Genomic DNA, 20,615 nt, shown 5'->3' with positions numbered 1-20,615 from the left:
CTGGGTCTTTATAAAGAGGAGCATATGGGTAACTTGGCAAGAGCTACCCTCGGAGGAATAGTGTTGTTATTCAGGCAACCTTTCCTTTAGGTTGCATCTTGTCAGCTTTCATTGCCTTAACACTGTCACAGTTTAGAAATCTCTCACATAATCACCTGCCCTTATTTTCATCAATATACCTGCAGGCCTACAGGAATCATAGCAGTCAAGAGCATTGAATGGATTAAATTAGTATGAGTCACGTTGAAATTAAAATGGAGGGGGCATAAATAGACCAGGACTGCTGATATAAAAGTCTTGTCCTAAAGTTTTATCACTCAGCATGACAGGAAGTCTAAAAGAGGCATCAGATTTTAATGTGTGTTTGTGGTTTAGGTCGCAACAGGATAGGTCATAAGTCAGTTTAAGGTTTCTGTCTCCTACCTCTGGGATCGTTATTAAGAATTAGGAAATTACATCTGTAAAATTACAGTCACTAACAGCTGATTCCTTGAGTTTATAGTGTGTATTAAATAAAGCTTTTCCTGCTTTTCCCACAGCATTCTGATTTATTAATGGAGTCAGAAGAGGTTTGTGTGTGGTACTTGATGATGCTACATTTCCTTAATGTTGTGGTTCAGATTTCGGTACAAAAGGAGTTCTTCACATTGTAAAAGTAGTCTGATAAACATGACAGATATAGACAAATTTTAAAAGAAAAAAGTTTTACTCAATTTAGTGTATTGACTTGCACCTTATGTATATATTAGTGGAACTGCTTTAGAAATTTCAAGGAGACTTGACAGAGTAGTTTTAAGATTTTAATTATTTTATAATTATGCAACTGAAATATTTACATTTTTATTTAAACTATTTCATATCAGTTGTAACATAAAGGATGAGTGAAAAAATAGTCGTCTATAGAATCTTTGAAAACAGGTGAACAGTAATATTGTGGTTATATGATCCACGCTCATTTGTGATTTCTTAATGCTTTTTAAAAAAAACAACACCAAAACTCCAAAATTGGACATTCCAGGAGTACATGAGAATTGAATGGGCCTGTACCATCTACTTGTAGCAGAGGTGCTATGTAAGCTGGGGTTAAATTATGCCACACCACTCAGATGTGCCCACCTGAAGGAGAGATTGGCCCCAAGACTCTCCCATCCAGGATAAAATGGCACACGGTGCAATCAATTTTGTCTTTATCAGTTCCCTGGAGGCCAGGACACATGGGCTATGTCTACATTAGGATTGTGAACTGATGATGGTCTATCTCTAAATCAAAACAGTACGTGTTGAGGACCTGGCACTCTACATGTTTCTAGGTTTTTTTAACTTGGGATCTAGTACCATGGATTGAATGCCTGTTTGAGGCTGGAGTGTACTGGAGGGTAGATATACACGTATGGGTGTGTGTGCATATATATATATAAAAATAAAATTAAAAAGTATACGTGCACCACTGGACACGCATATATATGTGTGTGTATATATGCCATAAATATATGGCTGTATGTATGTATGTATATATATCCCTGGACAGACTTACCCATGGATGTCTCATTCCCTGCAGTCCTGGCAGGTTTATAGCCTTGTGATTACAGTGAGCATCCCACAAGCAAGTCAGAGCAGTGGCAAATACTAGTAGCTTGCTCTAGAATAAGGGCTTGCAGTAAAGTATAAAAGTTGACTGTTTAATGTTATACTGCTCCTGTGACAGGAAATCAGTGTAATGGCCCCATTCTAAAGTTTGCAAACATTTAGCTTTCTAAAGTACCTGTTGTTTTGTTGAGGAGCAAAGACACAGTCTTTGCTGAAAGGCAGCAAAGGAAGGACACTGGGTGCCAGAGTGCTGCTGCAGTAGTTCCATTTCATGAACAAGGCAGGGGTTAGTTAATCTGAAAAAGTCCAATCTAACTAACACTAACGACTTGGTACCTTTTCCCTCATGAGGAAAAAGCTGACCTGACAGCTTTTAAAAATCTCTGGTCCATAGTCTAAGGGTATAAGCAACTGGACCACTGCAAATACCTGGAAGGCCTTTTCTCCCCCATAAACAGGATTGGGCAAAGGATGTGCCACGATCCCATTGATTGATGGATTAGGGGGGCCTTTAAAGGCTTTTGTTTCTAGAAATTCATAGATGTAGGTACCGTTCTTTTTTTTTTCCTCCCATAGTCCCCATGGAGAACTGCAGTTATTTTAGCTCTATCAGCAATCTCACTGTCTGTGGAGAGATAAGCATTGGGCAAAATTTAATAGACTGTCTGTTATAGTGTGTAATCCAATACTCAGAGATAAATTATAAAAGAAGCAAACTATTGACCGACTTCCACAACTTCCAGATGTCAGCTATTATGGGACTTTTTGCTGTGGAATGCATTAAATGCTTCTATTGAGTATTTTGTTATTGTTACAGTAGATAAGAGGATTCTGAAAATAATCATCTATTTCTCTGGAATCCAAAGTCTTTCTGGGAGCTGCTGCCTTCAAGTACCATCCTAACCATCTTGTATGAAAGGAGCGGGTAGGTAGAATTCAGCAACAGGGAGGTGCTGAGACTCAGACTGAAGTACAAGTACTACTTCATACGTATGTTGGATCAAGAGGGGCTCTATAATACTCCTCTCTTGTATTATAATAATTTGGCATCATTTGCAGATGCACATGGGTTTCCACACCATGGAGCAGGGTACATCTCCTTTCTCTTCAGCCTTTTTGTATCCAACCCTTCTGCATCCCTCAGCAGCCAGCCATAAATACCTTCTACTGTTGAGTCAAAAGCTGGCTTTCTAGGGACAGATCTGATGTTCAACTGTAGTATATATTGTGCTGCCCTAAGTAGGGTATCATATGGATATTTTAGATAAATTGAGACTGACTTGATAGCAGTCTTCACCTTGACATTTAAAAAACATTTCATCAAACTTCTCACAAATCCTCTTGATACTGTCCTTCATAGCATCTGGTTAACAGAGTAAAATACCAGGTAAAGACAGCAATTATGTTTGGTTATAAAGGGTGGTGCCTCCATCCAAGCTAAAGGGGACCTCTAGAGATCAGGGAGTCCTAACACATTTTAGGGTGCAAACTGGAGAGCTTTCTGCAGCATACAGGCAGGCAAAACAGAGACAGTCACAAGCGTGGATCACTTCCATGTTACTGTAGAGTTATGCCACACATCCCTGATCTGGTTTCAGTCTATATTTTGCAGGTTTTAGAAGGAAAGTTCCTTCCTTTTGTATAGAGTTGTTGTTTGGATCAATTTTCAATGCAGTACTCATAGTCCTAGATGTTATCTTCCTGTTACCTTGCAACAGCATAAGGCATCATGTAATTAGAATACTTACCCTGAGTGTAAATGCTAGAAAGTCTTTGGTGTAAAGCTAGATTTTCCAGAAGCCCTCCAATGAGACTGTCAGGCTTTGATTCTGCTACACATGGGCCAAGGCGTAAACACCACAGTATACGTCCCCCTACGTGATTAATCCCATTGGCTTTGAAGGGATTTACATCATTAAAGCTATGATCTTAGTCAAGGGAATCCTGAAGCTACCTGAGATAAACATCCCCGGACAGACAATTTATCCCTGCAACTTTAGTTATTCCATTAGACAAGCTTCTGTGCTATTACAATGCATGGAGTGATCTCTGTTAGTTGGAAACAATGTCTCTATACATTTAAATAACAAAACCAGTATTTTTTTTTTTTAAAACACCTAAGAAGATCATGTTTTACCTAAAGTACTCCTGTCTAACATCCTTCAGAACCTGTGGGTGACAAATACTTCTGTATTCCTAGAAAAACTAATTTATATTCCTGTAAATGTACAAAATGTTATGACTGTGGTGCATTTCTAACCTGTTAGTAGCTGCCAGAGGTTAAATTTATATTTATAAATGCCTACAGTTCTGCTTGCCTTTTAAAGCCATTATGGTTCATTATGTGAAAAGCATCCTTCACGAAAGCATGTATCAAAATCACTTAAAGCATGTCTTTGTTACAAAATTACTTGCTGCAGAAGCTATTTTACACAGCTGAAAATTTCAGGGACTGCATTTGTTACAAAGGAAAAAAATCAAATCAGGCTTTACACTTACAGAACTATTCCCAGTAAGCTTTGATGTACTTATTTTTGCACCAGTATCTTCAACTTTTAAATTTTTGCTACAAGAAATATCACAGCTTGAGCAGGTATGATAGACAATATTCAGTAATGGTCGCCATATGTATCACTATATTTTGGGGAGTGACATAAAACCTAATCCTGCTCATTTTTGTCACACATTCAGATCCACAAATCTAATTACCTGAGTGAAATAATTGAGATTAGGACCTTTTTATATACTTGTACTCTGATACACGTGCTTTTTTAGTTCTTTGTGTTGCTCAATAGTTGTTGAGAGAGGATTGTATAGGCATGGTGTTGATGCACAACATCTACATGTTCAGTTTAAAGCTCTCCTTTTGGCTTATTGTATGATTAATTACAGGCTGGCACAGCTGCTTAATCAATTCCTGTCCCTCAGTTTCCTCCCCCTAGAAATGGAGGTGTTATAATCCAGTCTCGGAGTGATTGTAAGAGGTGCTTACAATAGTCACTTACTGTGGTGATCATGGTGGATAGGAGTATTTAGTCTGACTGTACATTCGAGCTCCAAATTCGAGTGTAGTGAGACACTGAAGAATGGGTATCTTTCTAATGAGAGTTGTACAAAGTTTTTTTTTCATAGGATTTAACCCTGCATATCAAATTGTTGTAGTTTAATCTCCTTTGCCGCTTTTTCATGTCTGACACCATTTTCAGATCCATTTTCACATGTAAGCTGATTTTTGGTGCTTAACACATTTCTTTCTACCACTGATTTTAAAATACATCAAGTGTTTTTTTAAATTATTTTTCTACATATGACTGATTTTCAAAGCTGTTGAAAAGATGGGAAATTCAAAGGGAATTCAAGGACGTGGAGTAATTTAAAGAAACTCTAATTTAGACATACTATTACTAGAGAAGAAAGTTACCTCTAAGCTGGAGAGAGTCTAGAGAAAAGGCAAGAGAATAGTTGAACATTAGAAAACTTGACCACAAGGGAAAGTTGAAGTCATGGCATTTGCTCAATGTAGAAGAGAGTAGACTGAAGGCAGGAATGATAACGGTCTTCCAATTTATTTAAATAAATAATTTTTTAAAAAAGTTATTTTAGGGAGAATGGTGATAATTTTTTCCATCTTTGCCACTGGATGCAGGACACCAGCACAGCTGACCTTCAAAAGAAAGACTGGAGTTGTTTGCCACTATCCCGTGCTGTTCTATGACACTTAAGGTGTGAAAGACTATTAACCTACTGTCCTCTTCCCTCCAGCTGAATTCAGCTATGTACCATATTCCTGGTGATTTTCAGTAGTAGCTAGCCTGTGCCCGTTCCCCCTGGAAGAATTTCCTTCCATCTCAAGTGCAATGACAAAGATTTCTGCTGAGCTGTTCCCTGAAGCATGGGTTCAGCCTCAGTGCAAACAGTTTGCTTCTGAAGAGTTTGAGAGGCCACACAGCACAGAACTTGCTAATGAAGGTCACTCCAGGTTGTCTTTCCTGCTGCTGTTTCTCCAGCATGCCTTGGTGACTACGCTAACAGGTTATATGGCATCCCACTGTTACTTTATTTTGTCTCAATTCTGGAAGTGCTGTTTTCTAAATTTCCTTACACCTACAGAGTTTGTGGTATTTTTCTTACCTGTCTTAACCCTCTCTCTGTATTGAAAATGTCCTTTGTCCAGATCCTGACTTCTTTCTCCTTGTTGACCTTGCTCTCACTGCGGTACATTCCTCTGACTCAGTGTTTGTCTGATTAAGGACCATGAAAAGGCATCAGAACATGACTCCAGACGAGCAGTAACCTCAGAAGAACATGGCTTCTCTTGCAGTAAAGCAGTGCTTGCATGCCATTTCTTTTCTAGCATCAGCAGATAGACTCCTTTTCTGGACACCTTTTTGCTTGGGAACTGTGACTGTTAGAGAGCTCTTAAATGTGTTGTTTTTACAGAAGCACATTGAGTAGAATGGGACTGCTGTTTGCTCTGCATGCTGCTGATCTGAGCAACACCACATCTGTTTCCACATTCAGCAAGCAGCTCTCAGGGCTAATTCTGGAGTCTCATCCCCAAGCCCCATGGGAGAGGAGGGAGCACTATTTGCCTGCAGTGTCTCATGCAAAGTCTAGGTGTCAAAGCTGAAGCACTGACACCAGCACTGCTGGTAGTCCTTGCTGACCTCAGCTTCAGTTCACAGCTTTTTTCCTTTTCAGTAACTAAAAGGCCATGACCTGGGATAAGCATGAAGAAATGATGCACATGAACTCCTGAGAACAGGCAAGCTTATCCTCTGCAGCAATTAATGAGGAAAGTAGAAATATACAGTGTTAGCTGAGCAACTTTAGAATACTTTAATGTTGTGAGGTACTGTTTGACCTTCAGTAATGCAAAAATGCTGAATAATTCTAGAAAGTAATGAGGAGGAAAACTGGTAACTTTCTTCAGAAATATCTGACTAGCACATAAGCTAGCCATGTTACGCTGATTTAATTATTCCTTCATAGAGTTGGTCTTGAGGAATTTGTTAGTGCTGTGAGATTATGCCTTCACAAATTATTCCAATAAATCAGAAATAAATCTCTTGTGGATCACTATATTTCTGAAAACGCTATTCTTAAAAAAGAAAGACAGACCTGCGTAGCTTTAAATATTTCCTGAGTTGTTAAATTATTTGAACTAAGTGTATATGCTGTATCTAATTTTTCACACTGTTGGGAGATAATTTCCTCCATTTTTTGCATACAAACTTATTTATCATTCCATCTAGAGAGGAGTGAATTCACCTGGAAGTGTTACATCAGTGTCACTGTATGAAGAGAGAGGTCTGGAGCATCCCAAAGGTGAAGAGCACCTCATCAGCAAGTGTTGCCATGTCAGGCACATCACTGATACTTAGTGTGCAATGTATTAATGATCTATGAAGAAACAGTAAATACCTCCACAGATGAATGTCAATCTGGAAAATGGTTTGCAGAGTACTACACAAAGTTATCTTCATGTTCTCTGTTGCTTTGTGTAGCATGACATGAGACTGTCTTAACAGGTGGTGAAATATTCTGTTGGCAAGCCATCAAACCATGCTGGAAACTTTTGGTTTTCTTTCCCCAGGGCTCCACTATATCAGTCCTGTAATGAAGATTGCCCTGAGTCTGCAGAGAGAAATCCTGTCCTTGTTGGACTGAAGGAGCCTCAGGGTGGGCAGCATCCGCACCTCAGTGAGTGCTGGACCAAGTGTGGGTGTCTCTTGCTAGCCTCAGCCAATACCTTTCTCAAGAAGTAAGAGTATCTGTGGAAATGTCACAGCTCACACTGGAGGAGGCAGTCAAGATTAGGCATCTGTATTGCTACTTTGAGCATATGGATTAATTTAGAAGCCAAACTAATAAGACACACAAATACTAGTAGCCTGTCTTGTAGAGATAATGGTGAAGTGGAAGGAAAATAAATTCACCTGTTAACTCTTTGAGGCTGTGCAATGAGAAATGTGTGAGCTCTGTTAATTACCCATGTCAGGAATGGCTGAAATCTTGTCTCTGTCATCATCTCTACACATTTACTGATGTAACTGTGATTTGGGGTCTGAGGATGTGGATTATAATCTCACAGGCAACCATTAGAAAAACATTAAAAATATCTCTTTTAAATCAGATTATTTTTTTTTCCCAGCAGTTCTGATTTTATTTTTTTAAAAAAGCTTTTATCTGGTTCTTCCTCCACATTGAAGAAATTATTTTCACTTGGAAATTAAATTTTGTCTGCCTTCTGTGATGAGAAGTAACCTAGAGATACCTGTAATGCTATCAAATGAGACTTACTAACTTCATATCATTCTACTGAGGGGACATTATATTTTACCGCTAACACCTTTATCTACTTTGTGCCAAAATCAATTTCTTTTATTATAAATTGGTTCAGTTTGATTTTAATCAAGACCAAAAGGAAATATTGTCACTGGACCTCGGAACTGAGTATAGAAAATCAGGTACCACAATGTGACTATAAGGGGAATGAGCCTGAAAAGCATCACTACTTAAAGTGAAAGCCTGGTTTCCTCAAGTTCTTTGATCCACTGGAAGCATATCATCAGAGCTAAATAAAGTAAACAAGAGTCTGCTATAAATATCCTGTGGAATTAGACAGTGGGAGAATGCATGTGCACTTTTAAATTCAAGGTCTGTTATATTGAATGTAATCTTTATTTTGACTTGTGACTGAAAAGCTTTTTACTTGAATATTTTCTAACTCCCAGCAGACAGGAAGAACATCACATACTTGCTGTGATAAATCCAGAGAGGCAGTCTGTAAAGGACAAAATTGTCTTTTTCCAGGTAGAATTTAAATGTTTAATTAAGATAGCAGAACTATGGTAGCCACAGATAAATTACAATTTTATATTTGATACCTCTCTTCTTGGCCCAGGAAAAAGTTGATTAATTTAGAGATAACAGATTGCTTGTCAGGTATCACTGCTGAGGACTTTGGTAGGATAAATTATATTAGGCTCCTTGTGCAAGGATGAACTTTAGTGGCCCTTCTGTAAAGGAGACAGAACTGTTTATTGCATTGTGGCTGCTTCCAGCTTAAAAGATTTTTGTGCTAAATGTCTTTGCAGTTGATTTTAATGTTCCATTGACAAGGTCTCAGAAGTTAATTTTTTAAAAGTTCTATACAGTCAATCTACTGCATTTTTTTATAATTATCCAAATCTAATTTGAATGATTAAAGTTTTGTCAATGGCAATTCTTTTACATTTGATTCTATGCTACTTTTTATGCTTTGAAAATATGGTGAAAAATGTTTTTCAAGTGGCTGCTTTAGCCTTTTTTTCCTAGTTCTTAAAGACCAGGAGTATCAAGTAAATAGACAGCAAAAGAACTAGCTGGTCACCAGGTGAATGTAAACATCAGAAAAGAAGTTATTAATCATGGCTTTGTGGTAGGTAGGATCTTCAAACAAATCAAGATGATGGTCCCCTTGTCTTCAGTGCTGTGAAAGGGTAAAGGATCAGACAGTCTCTTGCTTTGAAAAGCTTGCAGCCCAAATAGGGCAGAAAGTGAACAGAAGATCAGGTAAATGAAGTAGTCACATGAACAGTGAAACATTATCAGGGCAGTAAATAACATATTTCTTCCACTGTTGTTATTTTTTGGAGCGAGCAGTATTAAGAAAAGTGTCTGCTCAACAGTAGAGTATAGAGGACAAACCAAAGGGGAGTAGGAAAATGGAGGAGCTGGTAAGAAGGAGGGAAATAAAAGGCAATGAGGAGACTGTAAGTGAGCCTGGATGCACACAAGTTTCTACAGTGCTGAGACACTCTGGTCACTACTAGAAAGCTATCCAGGTACTTTGCAGCTAGATAAGTAATTATAGACAGAAACAACAGCAACTAACAGGATTTTTTATTAATTCAGCAGAGTAGCGCTTTGATTTATCTGGGATGCAGTAAAGGTCACAGAAATTCAGCCAAGGATATTATTGCTAATTGTGCAGGCAGTTAAATTTAGCTCTTGTTCAACCAAAAGGAGTGAACAATCTTTTCAAGAAGCGTGAGAGCAACAATAGCCAGAGAAGGGCAAACAGATTGTCTTTCCAGTTCTTTATGATGCCTTTTTGTTCACTCTTCCTCTTCTGTATAGCTCTAGTGCAGATAATCTGAACACAGCAGACTTCTGTGCTATGAAACTCCTTTTCACAGGAGGATGGCCCAGAGGTTAAGATGCTAGTCTAGAATAATTAGATTTGGTACCCTCCTTTTTATTAACTTCCTCTGAACTTGGTGTAGAAGTTACTTGCCTTTCCTGTACCTTGTTTCCCCAAAGGTAAAGTGAGCAAAGAACGAACTGTTACTGCATTAAGAGATTTTGTGAGGAAAAAGAATACTCAAAAGCTTGAGGATTGTAGGTGTTGCTATGATAATAATAGCTCAATTCAGCTGCCCACACATAGGCTGCTTGAGTTGTATCCTGCCTTGCCTCAAGCTGCTATTCCAGAAGACACTTCCATAGGTCCTGTGTCATGTTTGCTACCTGCACAGAGATGTTTGAGGCATCCTGTGCAATCCAAGATGCCTATGGGAAGGCAAATGAATCAAACCCATGGTTTCTCAAAGTTGATTCTTTGCTTTTAGCTTGGTCTCTATTCTCTCATAATGGTTTTTCTCCCTCTTAATTATTTCTTTGATTTCTCACTCTTTTTTTTCTGTCTACATCTTGTTCTATGTTGTTTGTTGTTTCTTTCCATTTTGTTTTCCTCTTTAAGCTACATCTCATGAAAATCACCTGCCATGCACCATTCCAGCACCTCTGCCTGGATGCTGTCCTCTATTATACAAGCTAGTCATACAGAGCAGACTGGAGAAAACTGGTCTAACAGCTTGTTTATTTTTTGAAGTACATGGCAGTTCTTTGAAGCTGTGCCAGGCTTTCACATCCAGTGGGGATAAGCACCTTTCAGAATACATGCGGAGAGTGTCTGATGAGCCACCTTACCATGTGGGAGAGCCCCATAGCATTAAACCCTGGGAAGGTGCTAAAAGACGAGCACCAAGGAGAAGTCCCTAGCAGTACATTGTCAGAGCTGGTAGTATCCCTTCCCTTCTCACCAGCAAAATGAGGCATTGCAAACCTCAAAGTTCATCCTTCAGTCTCCTTAAATTCCTACTGCCCAGCTAAGTTTTACTGCTGTACCTTTTAGGATCACACTTACGTGGAACAATAGCCACCTACTATTGTGTTAAATTTTGCAAGGGTGCCTACTTCCAGTAGACCAAATTTGCTGGATGTTGCAAAGAAAAGGGTGAGTAATGATCTATGCATTGTGGTACACTGCAATGTGCAAGTCAGTGCTCTCTATAAAGTACTTTCTGGTTTTAACCAAATGACCAAGGAGCAATGTAGAAGTCTGTGGCTTCATTCTAGAGGAATCTTAATCTTGTTTATTTTGTGGATCTCTCTAGAGCATTTTTACATTATCTGGGCAATGATGTACAATTAGATTCTGTAATTTGCAGAAAGGTTATTATAATCATCTCTCATAATGTAATGTTCACATTTGTCATTTAGGCTGCATAGAAAGACTACATTTCTCTCTTTCAATTTTGATTCAGAGGACATATCTTATCATAGTGTTCTATGCTTGTCTGGATATTATTCAGTAGTCTTCTCATTTGTTAGCAAACTGTTCCCATGCATCACAGTATTTTACAATACTCAAAGCACCAGCAAGCAAAAAGCTGACAAAAAATTAACAAAAGAAATGCAGCCATGAGGAAAGCGGACCTTCATGCTTCTTGAAACAGCAAATACCTTATCAGACCTTCACATGCATCAGGACAATCCATCAATAAGAAAAATCCATCAGGGCTATAAAATGTAAAGACACCACATAAGGAATTCATTGAAATGCAGTTTGTTGGGGTTGGGAGAGCATACTAGAGGAATGTTGCTGCACACTTGTCATGTATCCTCCCTAGGCATCTTCTTTTGTGGGGGTTGGAGAGAGGTTGGTATATTATATTGACAATTGTCTGACCTGTAGAGTTGTTTTTATGCTCTTCCATACTGGAGAGTGCCTGGTACCTAGCAGCTGCCCTCTTCCATTGCTTGGGCATTTATGCAGTTCAGGATATGACTTCTCTTTTGCTTTGTGACACTGTACAGCAGAAATTGGCTCTGTCATATCTTAGTATAGTGATTGTGGAGTTGCAGTCCTCCACTAAATGGTATATTCCCAAATTGCAGTTTACCATGATGGCCTTTCTCCTAGTATATGATCTACTGTGTCAAACTTCAGCAATGAAATTCAATTGTAAATGGTAGGCAAATGAGGATTATTGTGCCTTGTGTAAAAGAAGACCTAAATGGGAGGCTGGGGAACAAATACCAGTAAAATAATAGAGATATAAGATACATTACATGACAGTGAAGATTGGCTGTAATTTGCCAAATGATCAGTTGTTCTACATATCATTAATAGTGCAAGTGTGCACAGAAAAAAGGAGTGGTAACTACAGATCGCCTAATGTTGATCTGGAAACCTGAGCTAAGTTTAGTCATTTCTTAAGATCAGTAACAGAAACAATGCAGACCACAGATTCTGCTGAAGAGGAAGAAGAGGAGAGTGGTCAGAGGAGAGTGAGAGCATAGGTGTTTCCTACGACTTCTGCTTCCTTCTGTGTCTGATTGAACTCTTGTAAATTTACTGGCCATCTCCAAGGCAATTCTTTCTTTTAAAAAAAAAGTATTGTGTGTTCTGGGTTGTAGGGTCATTGTTTGCTCCTTAATGATTTAAAGAGTGTTTTCTTAAATTATCATCTCTGTGTTTTATGCACCAGTGGATCTTCTTGAGTCTTCAAAAAGAGGCCAAAGCATCACTCTTCTTGACTCGGCTCCCATGTCTGCCTGCTGGCCACCTGCAGCCCTCGGGATGCCTGGAGTGGTTCTGCTACAAACCAGCACTACACGAAGCAATTGCTTGTCAGTCAAGAGCTTTATTGTACTGTCTTCGCATTTTCTATAGCCCTCTTAGTAAAATGCTCAGGGTTCTGTTTTAAACAGGTTTTCAGGCTTTTGAGAGTCTGTCAATGACAAAGGATTTTTTTCCACAACCCTCCGGCAGATATTAATGAGAACGGAGGCTTGGACAAACATTTGTCGCTGTCACCTGCTGTTTCTGCAGGAGCACAATGGTGGAATAGCAACAGCAGTACAAAGGCAAGCCTGAGTTCTTGGAAAGTGTATAGCTGTATAGTGTGGAAAGTATGAAATTCAGTCAGCCTCTTGGACAAGAGAAGCTATGGAGCCTGTTGCATTGCAGCTGTGTTGGGATCAAAATATTCATATCAGAATTGAAACTGAGCAACACACTGTGCTATTTAAGATGTGTATCTTAACTCCGTGATAAAATGGTAATTTATACTTATTGGGTATGTTCTGGTTGCTGACCTACTTACTTCACAAAATCCTAGTAATGTTAAATATGGTATGGTTTCTGGCTAGGCCAAAAACCTGAACTTGTTTGGAAAGCCAAGGCTTTAACCCTAAAAAGAAAGTGTTAAATACTGGGGGTTTTCTCCCTAAAGTGCTCAGCTGCCTAACTTATTAGTGTGAAAGTCAAAGAATGTTGATCTTTCATTCTATTTAGTCAGAAACTTACTCCAGCATGCTGAAATGGAAATTCTTGGAGCAAAAAAAAAGAAAAAAACCCCAAACAAAACCCACCTTGTTTACCCGTGACTCACTTTTCACACTTAGATAACAACGATTGCTTTGCACATGTACCCTGAGACTTTAAGTCATGTTCTATGTAAATTAATTTCTGCAGAAATTATTAAAATACCAAAAAGTTCTTGGACTTCATATTTTTAAAATGCCTACTGCTTATATACACTTGTAACTTTGCTCAAAAAAACCCCCTGAAAAACCAAAGAGAAAGCAAAGAACAGCACTAGAGAAAAAATTAAAATGTTTTTAAAGAATCTTTAATTTATTATTTTTCTAATTAGGAAATTCCATCTAATTTTTATGAAATACATTGTGCATATTTTAATCCTACCATGTAACAGTATTGAAAAGTACCTTTCTGCCCATCTTCTTTTTCTGACCAAATTTTGAGATTTCATTGCTGGAGTGAAATGGAGGCAGGATAAGACTGTAGACTTTGACATCATGGTAAAAAGAGTTTTGTTTTGTTTTTAAATGCCACCCAAGTAGATCCTGAGTAGTTATGTATGAATGTTACCTCTTTGGAAAGGAGACTTTTTATTAGTTGGACTAAACATGTAGTTCCATAAACTTTACACTTATGTATCTGTAATCCAATTCACTGTCACTTCCTGTCCCCCTTTGCAGGGGAGCAACCAAGTAGCATCCTTGTAATGATTCTCCCTGTGGTTTCACTTCAGCTACCCACGTGCTAACAGTGAGGAGGCGGGAATCTCATGTAGCTTCAGTGAATCTTGAGTATTTGTTCTATTTCTTGTGTTTAGCACCCTGCTCGCACGCTTGAGTGAGAGTCAGTAGATACATTTTGGAATTAGTTCTGTTCCAAGCTTCATACTTTGATATGTTGTCTTCCAAGTTAGCTTTTATTTCTGGAACAAGCAGGGTTTCTTAGACTATGTTCCTACACTTCTCAAATACCAGCAGGGTATCATGGATCATGCTTAACTTTTCTAATTTTCTTCCTAACACTTCAGATCCTTAAGGAACTGAAATGTATTATTTGGTAAATGAAGGTACTAAGAAGACTAAAGGGGAGCTGTTCAGTCTTACCTCTTCAAAAAGGTTTACTGAAGATGCAACAACCCCACATGGAAATATTCTTGCATTTTGTATCTAGATGTGTACTCTTGATGACTTTTATGAATTATATCAGACATGCTTGATGTCCTTACTCAAATTTTATGTGTTTGTGTAGTATTTGTCATTTATTTATCTTAGTACCGCATTGCTAGACAATTCCTCGCTGCATGTATTCACTCGACAGCATCTACATTTACCATCAGATCAAATTTAGCTTTTACTTCATTCTCAATTCTAATTGGACTTAATCATTTAGTTCATATATTCTTAGTGACATCCTGGGTCAACACTGATGTTCATTTTAGATCCTTAACACGTAATGCAGTGCATTAAGCAAATTATACAATATCACATTTGGAGACCACAGGTAAATTCAGAAAAAAAATAAAACAGTTGTTTCAAATTCTGTCTCTTTTTTGTTGTTGTTTCTTTTTTTGCGGGGGGGCATGTATGTCTTTTTATGGCACTTTAAGAGAAAACTTACTGGTAGCTGATTTAGTCTAGTTATATGAAATGGGGTATCTTTTTACCTATTTCTTTTTTGGATAGGATTATTGTATTTACCAGCTTTTTTATACAGTCTTCGGAAGACTACACAATACTTGACTGTAGAAAGTTTATTGAGATTTAGTTCATATCTGTTTTTTTAATTTTTTTATATTATTGTATTTGATAGATGTTCTTAACCCTAACACCACACATTATTTCTCTGTATGGGCATGCTAAGGAAAAAAAAATAATGCTAGCCACCTGCCTTCTCTGAGTCCAGGCCTCATTCAAGCCTTATAGGCCATTGAATATTCAGCAACAGCTTTGGTTCGTCTGCCCTTTCTTTTTCTAATGCCTGAATCCAAATCCCCAATATGGGTTATTTACCACATGGACCTAAATTAAATATTAGCCACTTATGCATCCAGATCTCCTTTATTTGGCACATTGTAGAGCACTCCAAGGCTTCTGTATAACACTGTCCATCTACCCTTCTCATGTCCTCAGGGGCCACCAATAAACTGAGCTATTCCTGTTACTAAATCTAATCCTTATCTAGAAGGGTGGTTGAATGGAGGCTTAAGGGGGAGGTTAGGCACTTCCTGCTCCTGACCACAGCCTTCATTTTACCTTTGAGGGCCATCAGATGCTTTCCAGTAACCTGGGCGTTTTAAGTCTATTTTCTCTTGACCAATATCTAAACCTAATGCTAGTAGGCTGTCTACTTGCCTTTTCCTAACCCGAGCCCTAAACCAGACCCTGACTCTAATCTTGACCCAGGTACTCTATATAACAAGATGAACAATGTGTCTAAAATTTATTTTAGCCTATCCACAAGAGGGGCTGGAGTTAGAGGAACCCATGTGTAGTGTAGACAAGCCTTCATCTGGCCTTAACCATACCTCAAAGACACCCTGTAGGTGGTGACCAAACTGAGCAAAAATAAACTACAAACTATAGACTTCTGTTGACAAGAGACTTCCATTTTGAGACAGAAGTGCACAAATAAGTGCTGAAAGGTAGATCAGTTTCTAAGACTTACCTTCAGTCTTGTCACCTCTCTGTTTAGACTACCTGTGGTAAAGTTGTAATCACAATTAGGATGGTTGTAAAAGGCTGAGCTACACCTTCAGTGGTCCTTGAGGCTATATGAATGGGATCTAAAGGAACCTGTGAGGAGTAGTTTATTCTAGCCCCAGTCTGCTCCACTGTCTATAGAATTGTGGGGTTAGGATTAGGATTGCATTTAGGAAGAGTGAGTGAACCCTAGTTATCTGTGTGTATGGCATGGGCTGCAGGATTTCCATGAGGGCAAGTATCTTTAGCTGATGCCAAGCCTCTGGCTTGGAACTCCTAGTTCCAACCACGTGACATACCTGTAGTTCTGGTTTGGTTTAGGATTAGGAAAATTGGGAAGCTATGTTATTAATGGTTATTTGATGTAACCCTGGATTAAGATTAGGGTTGGTGTTTGCAGAGCCCAAATTCTAACCCTGCATCTTAGTCTCAGTTCAGCTAAATACCTGTAGAGAAATTGAAAGTTGGAGATAGGATAAAAAAACACCAAACCATAGGAGGTAGATGCTGTAAGAGGTAGGTTGTTCCCTTCTGAGCCTTGTGCTATTGGGCCTGAGTGCACATCTGGAGGCATAGATGTGTGCCATTGATTTTTGGGAAAAGAGAAAAGAGTTTATTGTGACAACCATTCTTGCAGTGGTTTGTTACCTATGTTATTAATCACTCAGGCTACAGTTAACGTGCCTGCTGCTTGTTCCTGTCAACGTGATTTGAATGTATTGCTGTGGTCAGGAGGCTTACCTGGCAGCCATCTCTTTGAAAAGGAAATGTTGGATTTTCAGAGAGCCGCCTGGTGTGAATTAAAGTCGTGCTACAGTTGGAGGCAGATGTTTGGCTCATTGGTGACAAAGAGCAATGTGAAGGCCTGTGATGATTTGAAATGTTAAATTAAATTATTCCTTTGTAAAACCATCTATGATACTTTTTAATATTTTATGAAGAGGTTGGTGATGAGAGTGTATGAGGTCTTTGGGACTAGTCAGCAGGCTTAAAAGCAACCCATAATGCCCAAATGAGCAGAGGAAACGAAAAGCTGAAACATAGCTATCAGCTGCAAAAGGCTGGTCTTTGCCTTTTTTTTCCTCTCTGATGTTGTTCTTTCTGTCTTTCTGCAGTAGATACATCAAAAGTTCCTTGAAGTTCCACATGCCAGGTCCACAGGTAGTGTTGCATCACCTTCATGATCATCTGGACCCCCAGTTTCCACAGTGGCAATGCTTGCCACCCCTTTGTGCAGCCTGGTTCTATGGCGTGGGGCTGGCTGGGGTTGGAACAGGCAGGTGGTCAGAGAGAGAATATGGCAGAACTGGAGCTGTACAGTCTTTGTTTTGAGAAAAATAGGTGGTGATGTTTATATGTTTACTTATAGTAACAGTTAATTGCTACTATTTCTATTTTGTGGTGTTGGGGTTTTTTTCATTTGTTTGTGGGGGGGGTGTCCTGTGAAAATGGAAAGTTTGGTCAATTTGTCATGGGAAAGCAATCTGAAGACACTGTGTGAGATGGTTCATCCCACATAGAAGTGCTCTATAAAGATTTGGGGGTTGCTTGACAAGAAGGGTGAAGCCTATTTGCAGCTATGTGTAATACTTCAATATTAAAATGAATGGATAGTGCTAGGATTTAATAATAGAGTGCATTTATTGTAGTTAAATACAGTATAAAGTGTAGCTGTGTCAAATTACTTTTGAGATTGCTATCACATGAATAGCCCTAACTGCTGACATATTATAGTATATTTATTATCTAGTGAATGACAATCCACTTCTGAATTAACGAGGGGAGCAAATATGAACCCCAGTAGAAGTTTTAAATACACATCAGCTGTAAAAATTTCTCATGCAGCCTTACAGTTCTTTATTCTCTATGATTTCATGTTGAAAATCATATGGAAACAGATAATGTTAATACCATTCAATGTAATGAGCCATAAACAGAAGAAAAACCTAATGACATTTATCTCTTTTTTATTTTCCTTTCTCTGTCTGAACTGGAGGATAACTTGCAGTGCCAGCAAATTTCTCTCATTCTTCCTTGCTTTGAAGCTTCTTTGCTTCTCTGGGATTCTTTGCTAAAAGAAAAGTTGCTTCATTAAAAAAAAAACATACCCCCCCAAGGACTCCATACTTTGATGTGTATTTCCACACACACATACACACACCATACTCCTGCTTTTATCCTTTTTATTTTGACAAAATGGTTTCCTGTGTGAACTTCAGAAACAGTAGTGCATGCAACAACCCCAAAAGTGAAATGCTATTCAAGCTTAGCTGCAAGAACAGAAGTGTTGAAAGTAGCAGCATTTTTGTTTTGTAACATAAATACTAAATTATTCCTTTTTCTTTTTTTTTTTTTTTTCAATGTAGGTACTTCAAAAACTAGGAAAAGCAGATGAAACAAAAGATGAACAGTTTGAAGAATACGTTCAAAATTTCAAACGGCAAGAGGTCAGTTACTTTTTCAGTTTCTTTAATTGTGTCTTAAGAAGAATGCAGGGTATTTGAACTTGCTGATTTTGAAGAAGGCGCTACAGGGTAACAGGTAAGAAGATTATTTGCGGGGGGGGGATGTAAGATTTTGTTCTGCTATTTTCAAGTAAAGAACGGTTGGATTTGTGCATGCAGAGGGCTAAGAAATGTGCTCATAATAAAAGGAGATATTGTAATCATATATAACACCATCACGCTCAAACCATTTCGTATCAGCAGTGACAGCACATTTTCAACAGCGTAACTGAGAATAGAACCCAACCCCAACTAAATGCAGCTTTGTAGTTGCCTTCTTACAAAGAAGAGATGTATTTCTTTGGTTTCATTTTGTAGATTGCTTTCACCAGTCGTGTATAATAATACTGCTGTTATACAAAGTGAATAGATGAATAAATTCAGATTGCTCTGTGTTGTTACGCTCCCCGTCTGTGCAGGGGGCTGTGGTGGCAGTGCTGATGAAGCAGTACTGGGGAGCAGTGGTCAATTACTCTTAATGTTGTAAACACAACACGTGAAAACAAAGGTGCCCCAAAGAGTTTATAATCTACTCCCAATACCATCCTAATGCTAACCTCAGTTACTCCTTGCTTTGTTGGGCAGACTTTTTGGTTCTGAGGTGATTAATTGTGATTAATTATATAGTAGCTTTCTAGTACAAATTAATGCCTACCATGAGCCAGATAAATGCCACCAAGAAAATAGTCATGTTATGTAAAGATGAACTGAGGTGTCTGTCATCTTTGTGAGCTATCATTTAGAGCTCATATAGAAAGGCACTGGAGGGTGAGAGAACTACTCCCACACATTTTACACAATGTAAAAATTGGCTCATGTCAGTGGTTGCAACTTCTGCCCTGAATCAGTCCTATCCGACACATGGACTTCTGTCCTTTCCGTGTAAACACAAACCCTGCATCCTGACGGCTGGGGTGCATCTCGTGGTCACTTAGCCTTTATTTTCCTCTCTCAGTGTAGAAGGGAGGGAGGTTTCAGGAGCCACTGGACTGTTGTGTAGATCTGTGCTCTTCCCCAAAGATGAAAATTATGGGAAGTAAAAGAATCTGTTTCTCTGAGGAGGGTGGTTCCTCCCTCAAATTTCTCGAGGTCAGGAAGATGGTGGGATTTAATAGGCCTGAAGAAGCACTCAGAAGCTTTGAAAACCTGCAGAGATGTTGTATTTTCCCTTTTCTTCCCCCTCCTCTTTTCCAAGTACACTGGGATATCAATGGAGCATTTCTTTCTTCTTGATTGTCCTTATGTTGCTGCTTATCCTTGCTGTCAATGTCCCAGCTGTTTGCACAACTAGTAACTATTACTAGAAATAAGGTGCATCTGTGAGGTTCTTATTGGGTGCGAAAGGAGCAGCTGGAGCATCCCCATGAAGAAACAGGGTTTTGTGGAATATTTTTATTAGCTAAAAATTCGGAGTGAAATTAAAGAGATATGAAAGAGAAAAAAATATCTTTTTAAGCAAAATTATGTCTCAAGTGTTTGTTTTTTCTGTCCTTTACCAAGAATTTTCTGTAATGGTGATTTTCAGCTGAAAGTCTTGCTAAGGGCTAAGGAGGATCTTAGCATCGCTTCCTTTTTATTTCCTCCTTCTTTGATATTCAGAGAGGCAGTAATAAACTGTCAAGGACTCTGCAGGAACTGGATGCTAAATCTGGATGTGAATGTGACTTGGGGCCATGGGAGGAATTGGGTAGGGAGTGAGCGCCGAGGGAACTACTGCAGCTCTCTTGAGGGGCACATGCAGATTAGGCTAGGTTCACTGGCACACCAAATGAGAGAAACTGTATGTACATTTATGAAAATAATCACAGGTGCTTACTGTGCCCTGCTGGGCTTGCTCTCAAAGAGTTCTGTTGTGGGAAAAAATGCTGCAAAAGCACTGTTTCTGCCATGTTCACCAATAAGAAGCATAAAAATTGCTTAAATTTTCTTAGTTTTGTCCATACTTTGATCTACAACTTACTGGCAATGCAAAGATATGAAGCATTACAATGTGCATCTGAATTCTCACTCTTACTGATTAATACCTTGCAGAACTGCTGTCTTCTGTGAACTCAGGCAGCCGTCTCTCCTTGATTTACATTAAGTCCTGCTTTCACAGTTCTCTCTGCAACGGTAGAGCCTTTAGAAAAAGAAAAATTTAAATTCTAGATTTTAATAAAAAGGCAGTCT

The 20,615-nt window shown here is 38.7% G+C and overlaps 1 protein-coding gene across 7 annotated transcripts in view; it reads left to right on the top strand.

Moving 5' to 3' along the window:
* Positions 1 to 20,615, top strand: part of AMPH (amphiphysin) — a 121,266-nt gene that overhangs the window by 38,347 nt on the left and 62,304 nt on the right. For 6 of the 7 annotated variants that reach the window (XM_049816839.1, XM_049816841.1, XM_049816838.1 and 3 more), the window contains exon 2: positions 18,309 to 18,389. In XM_049816839.1, coding sequence (XP_049672796.1) covers positions 18,309 to 18,389 — 81 coding nt within the window. Of the gene's footprint in view, positions 1 to 17,061; positions 17,104 to 18,308; positions 18,390 to 20,615 lie in introns of those variants that run through there. The other variant, XM_049816840.1, reaches the window with a different exon arrangement.

The sequence above is a fragment of the Accipiter gentilis genome, chromosome 14 (assembly GCF_929443795.1).
Source record: "Accipiter gentilis chromosome 14, bAccGen1.1, whole genome shotgun sequence".
Classification (NCBI taxonomy): domain Eukaryota; kingdom Metazoa; phylum Chordata; class Aves; order Accipitriformes; family Accipitridae; genus Astur; species Astur gentilis.
The sequence above is the reverse complement of the archived record's forward strand: the minus strand, read 5'-3'. Positions and strand labels throughout refer to the sequence as shown.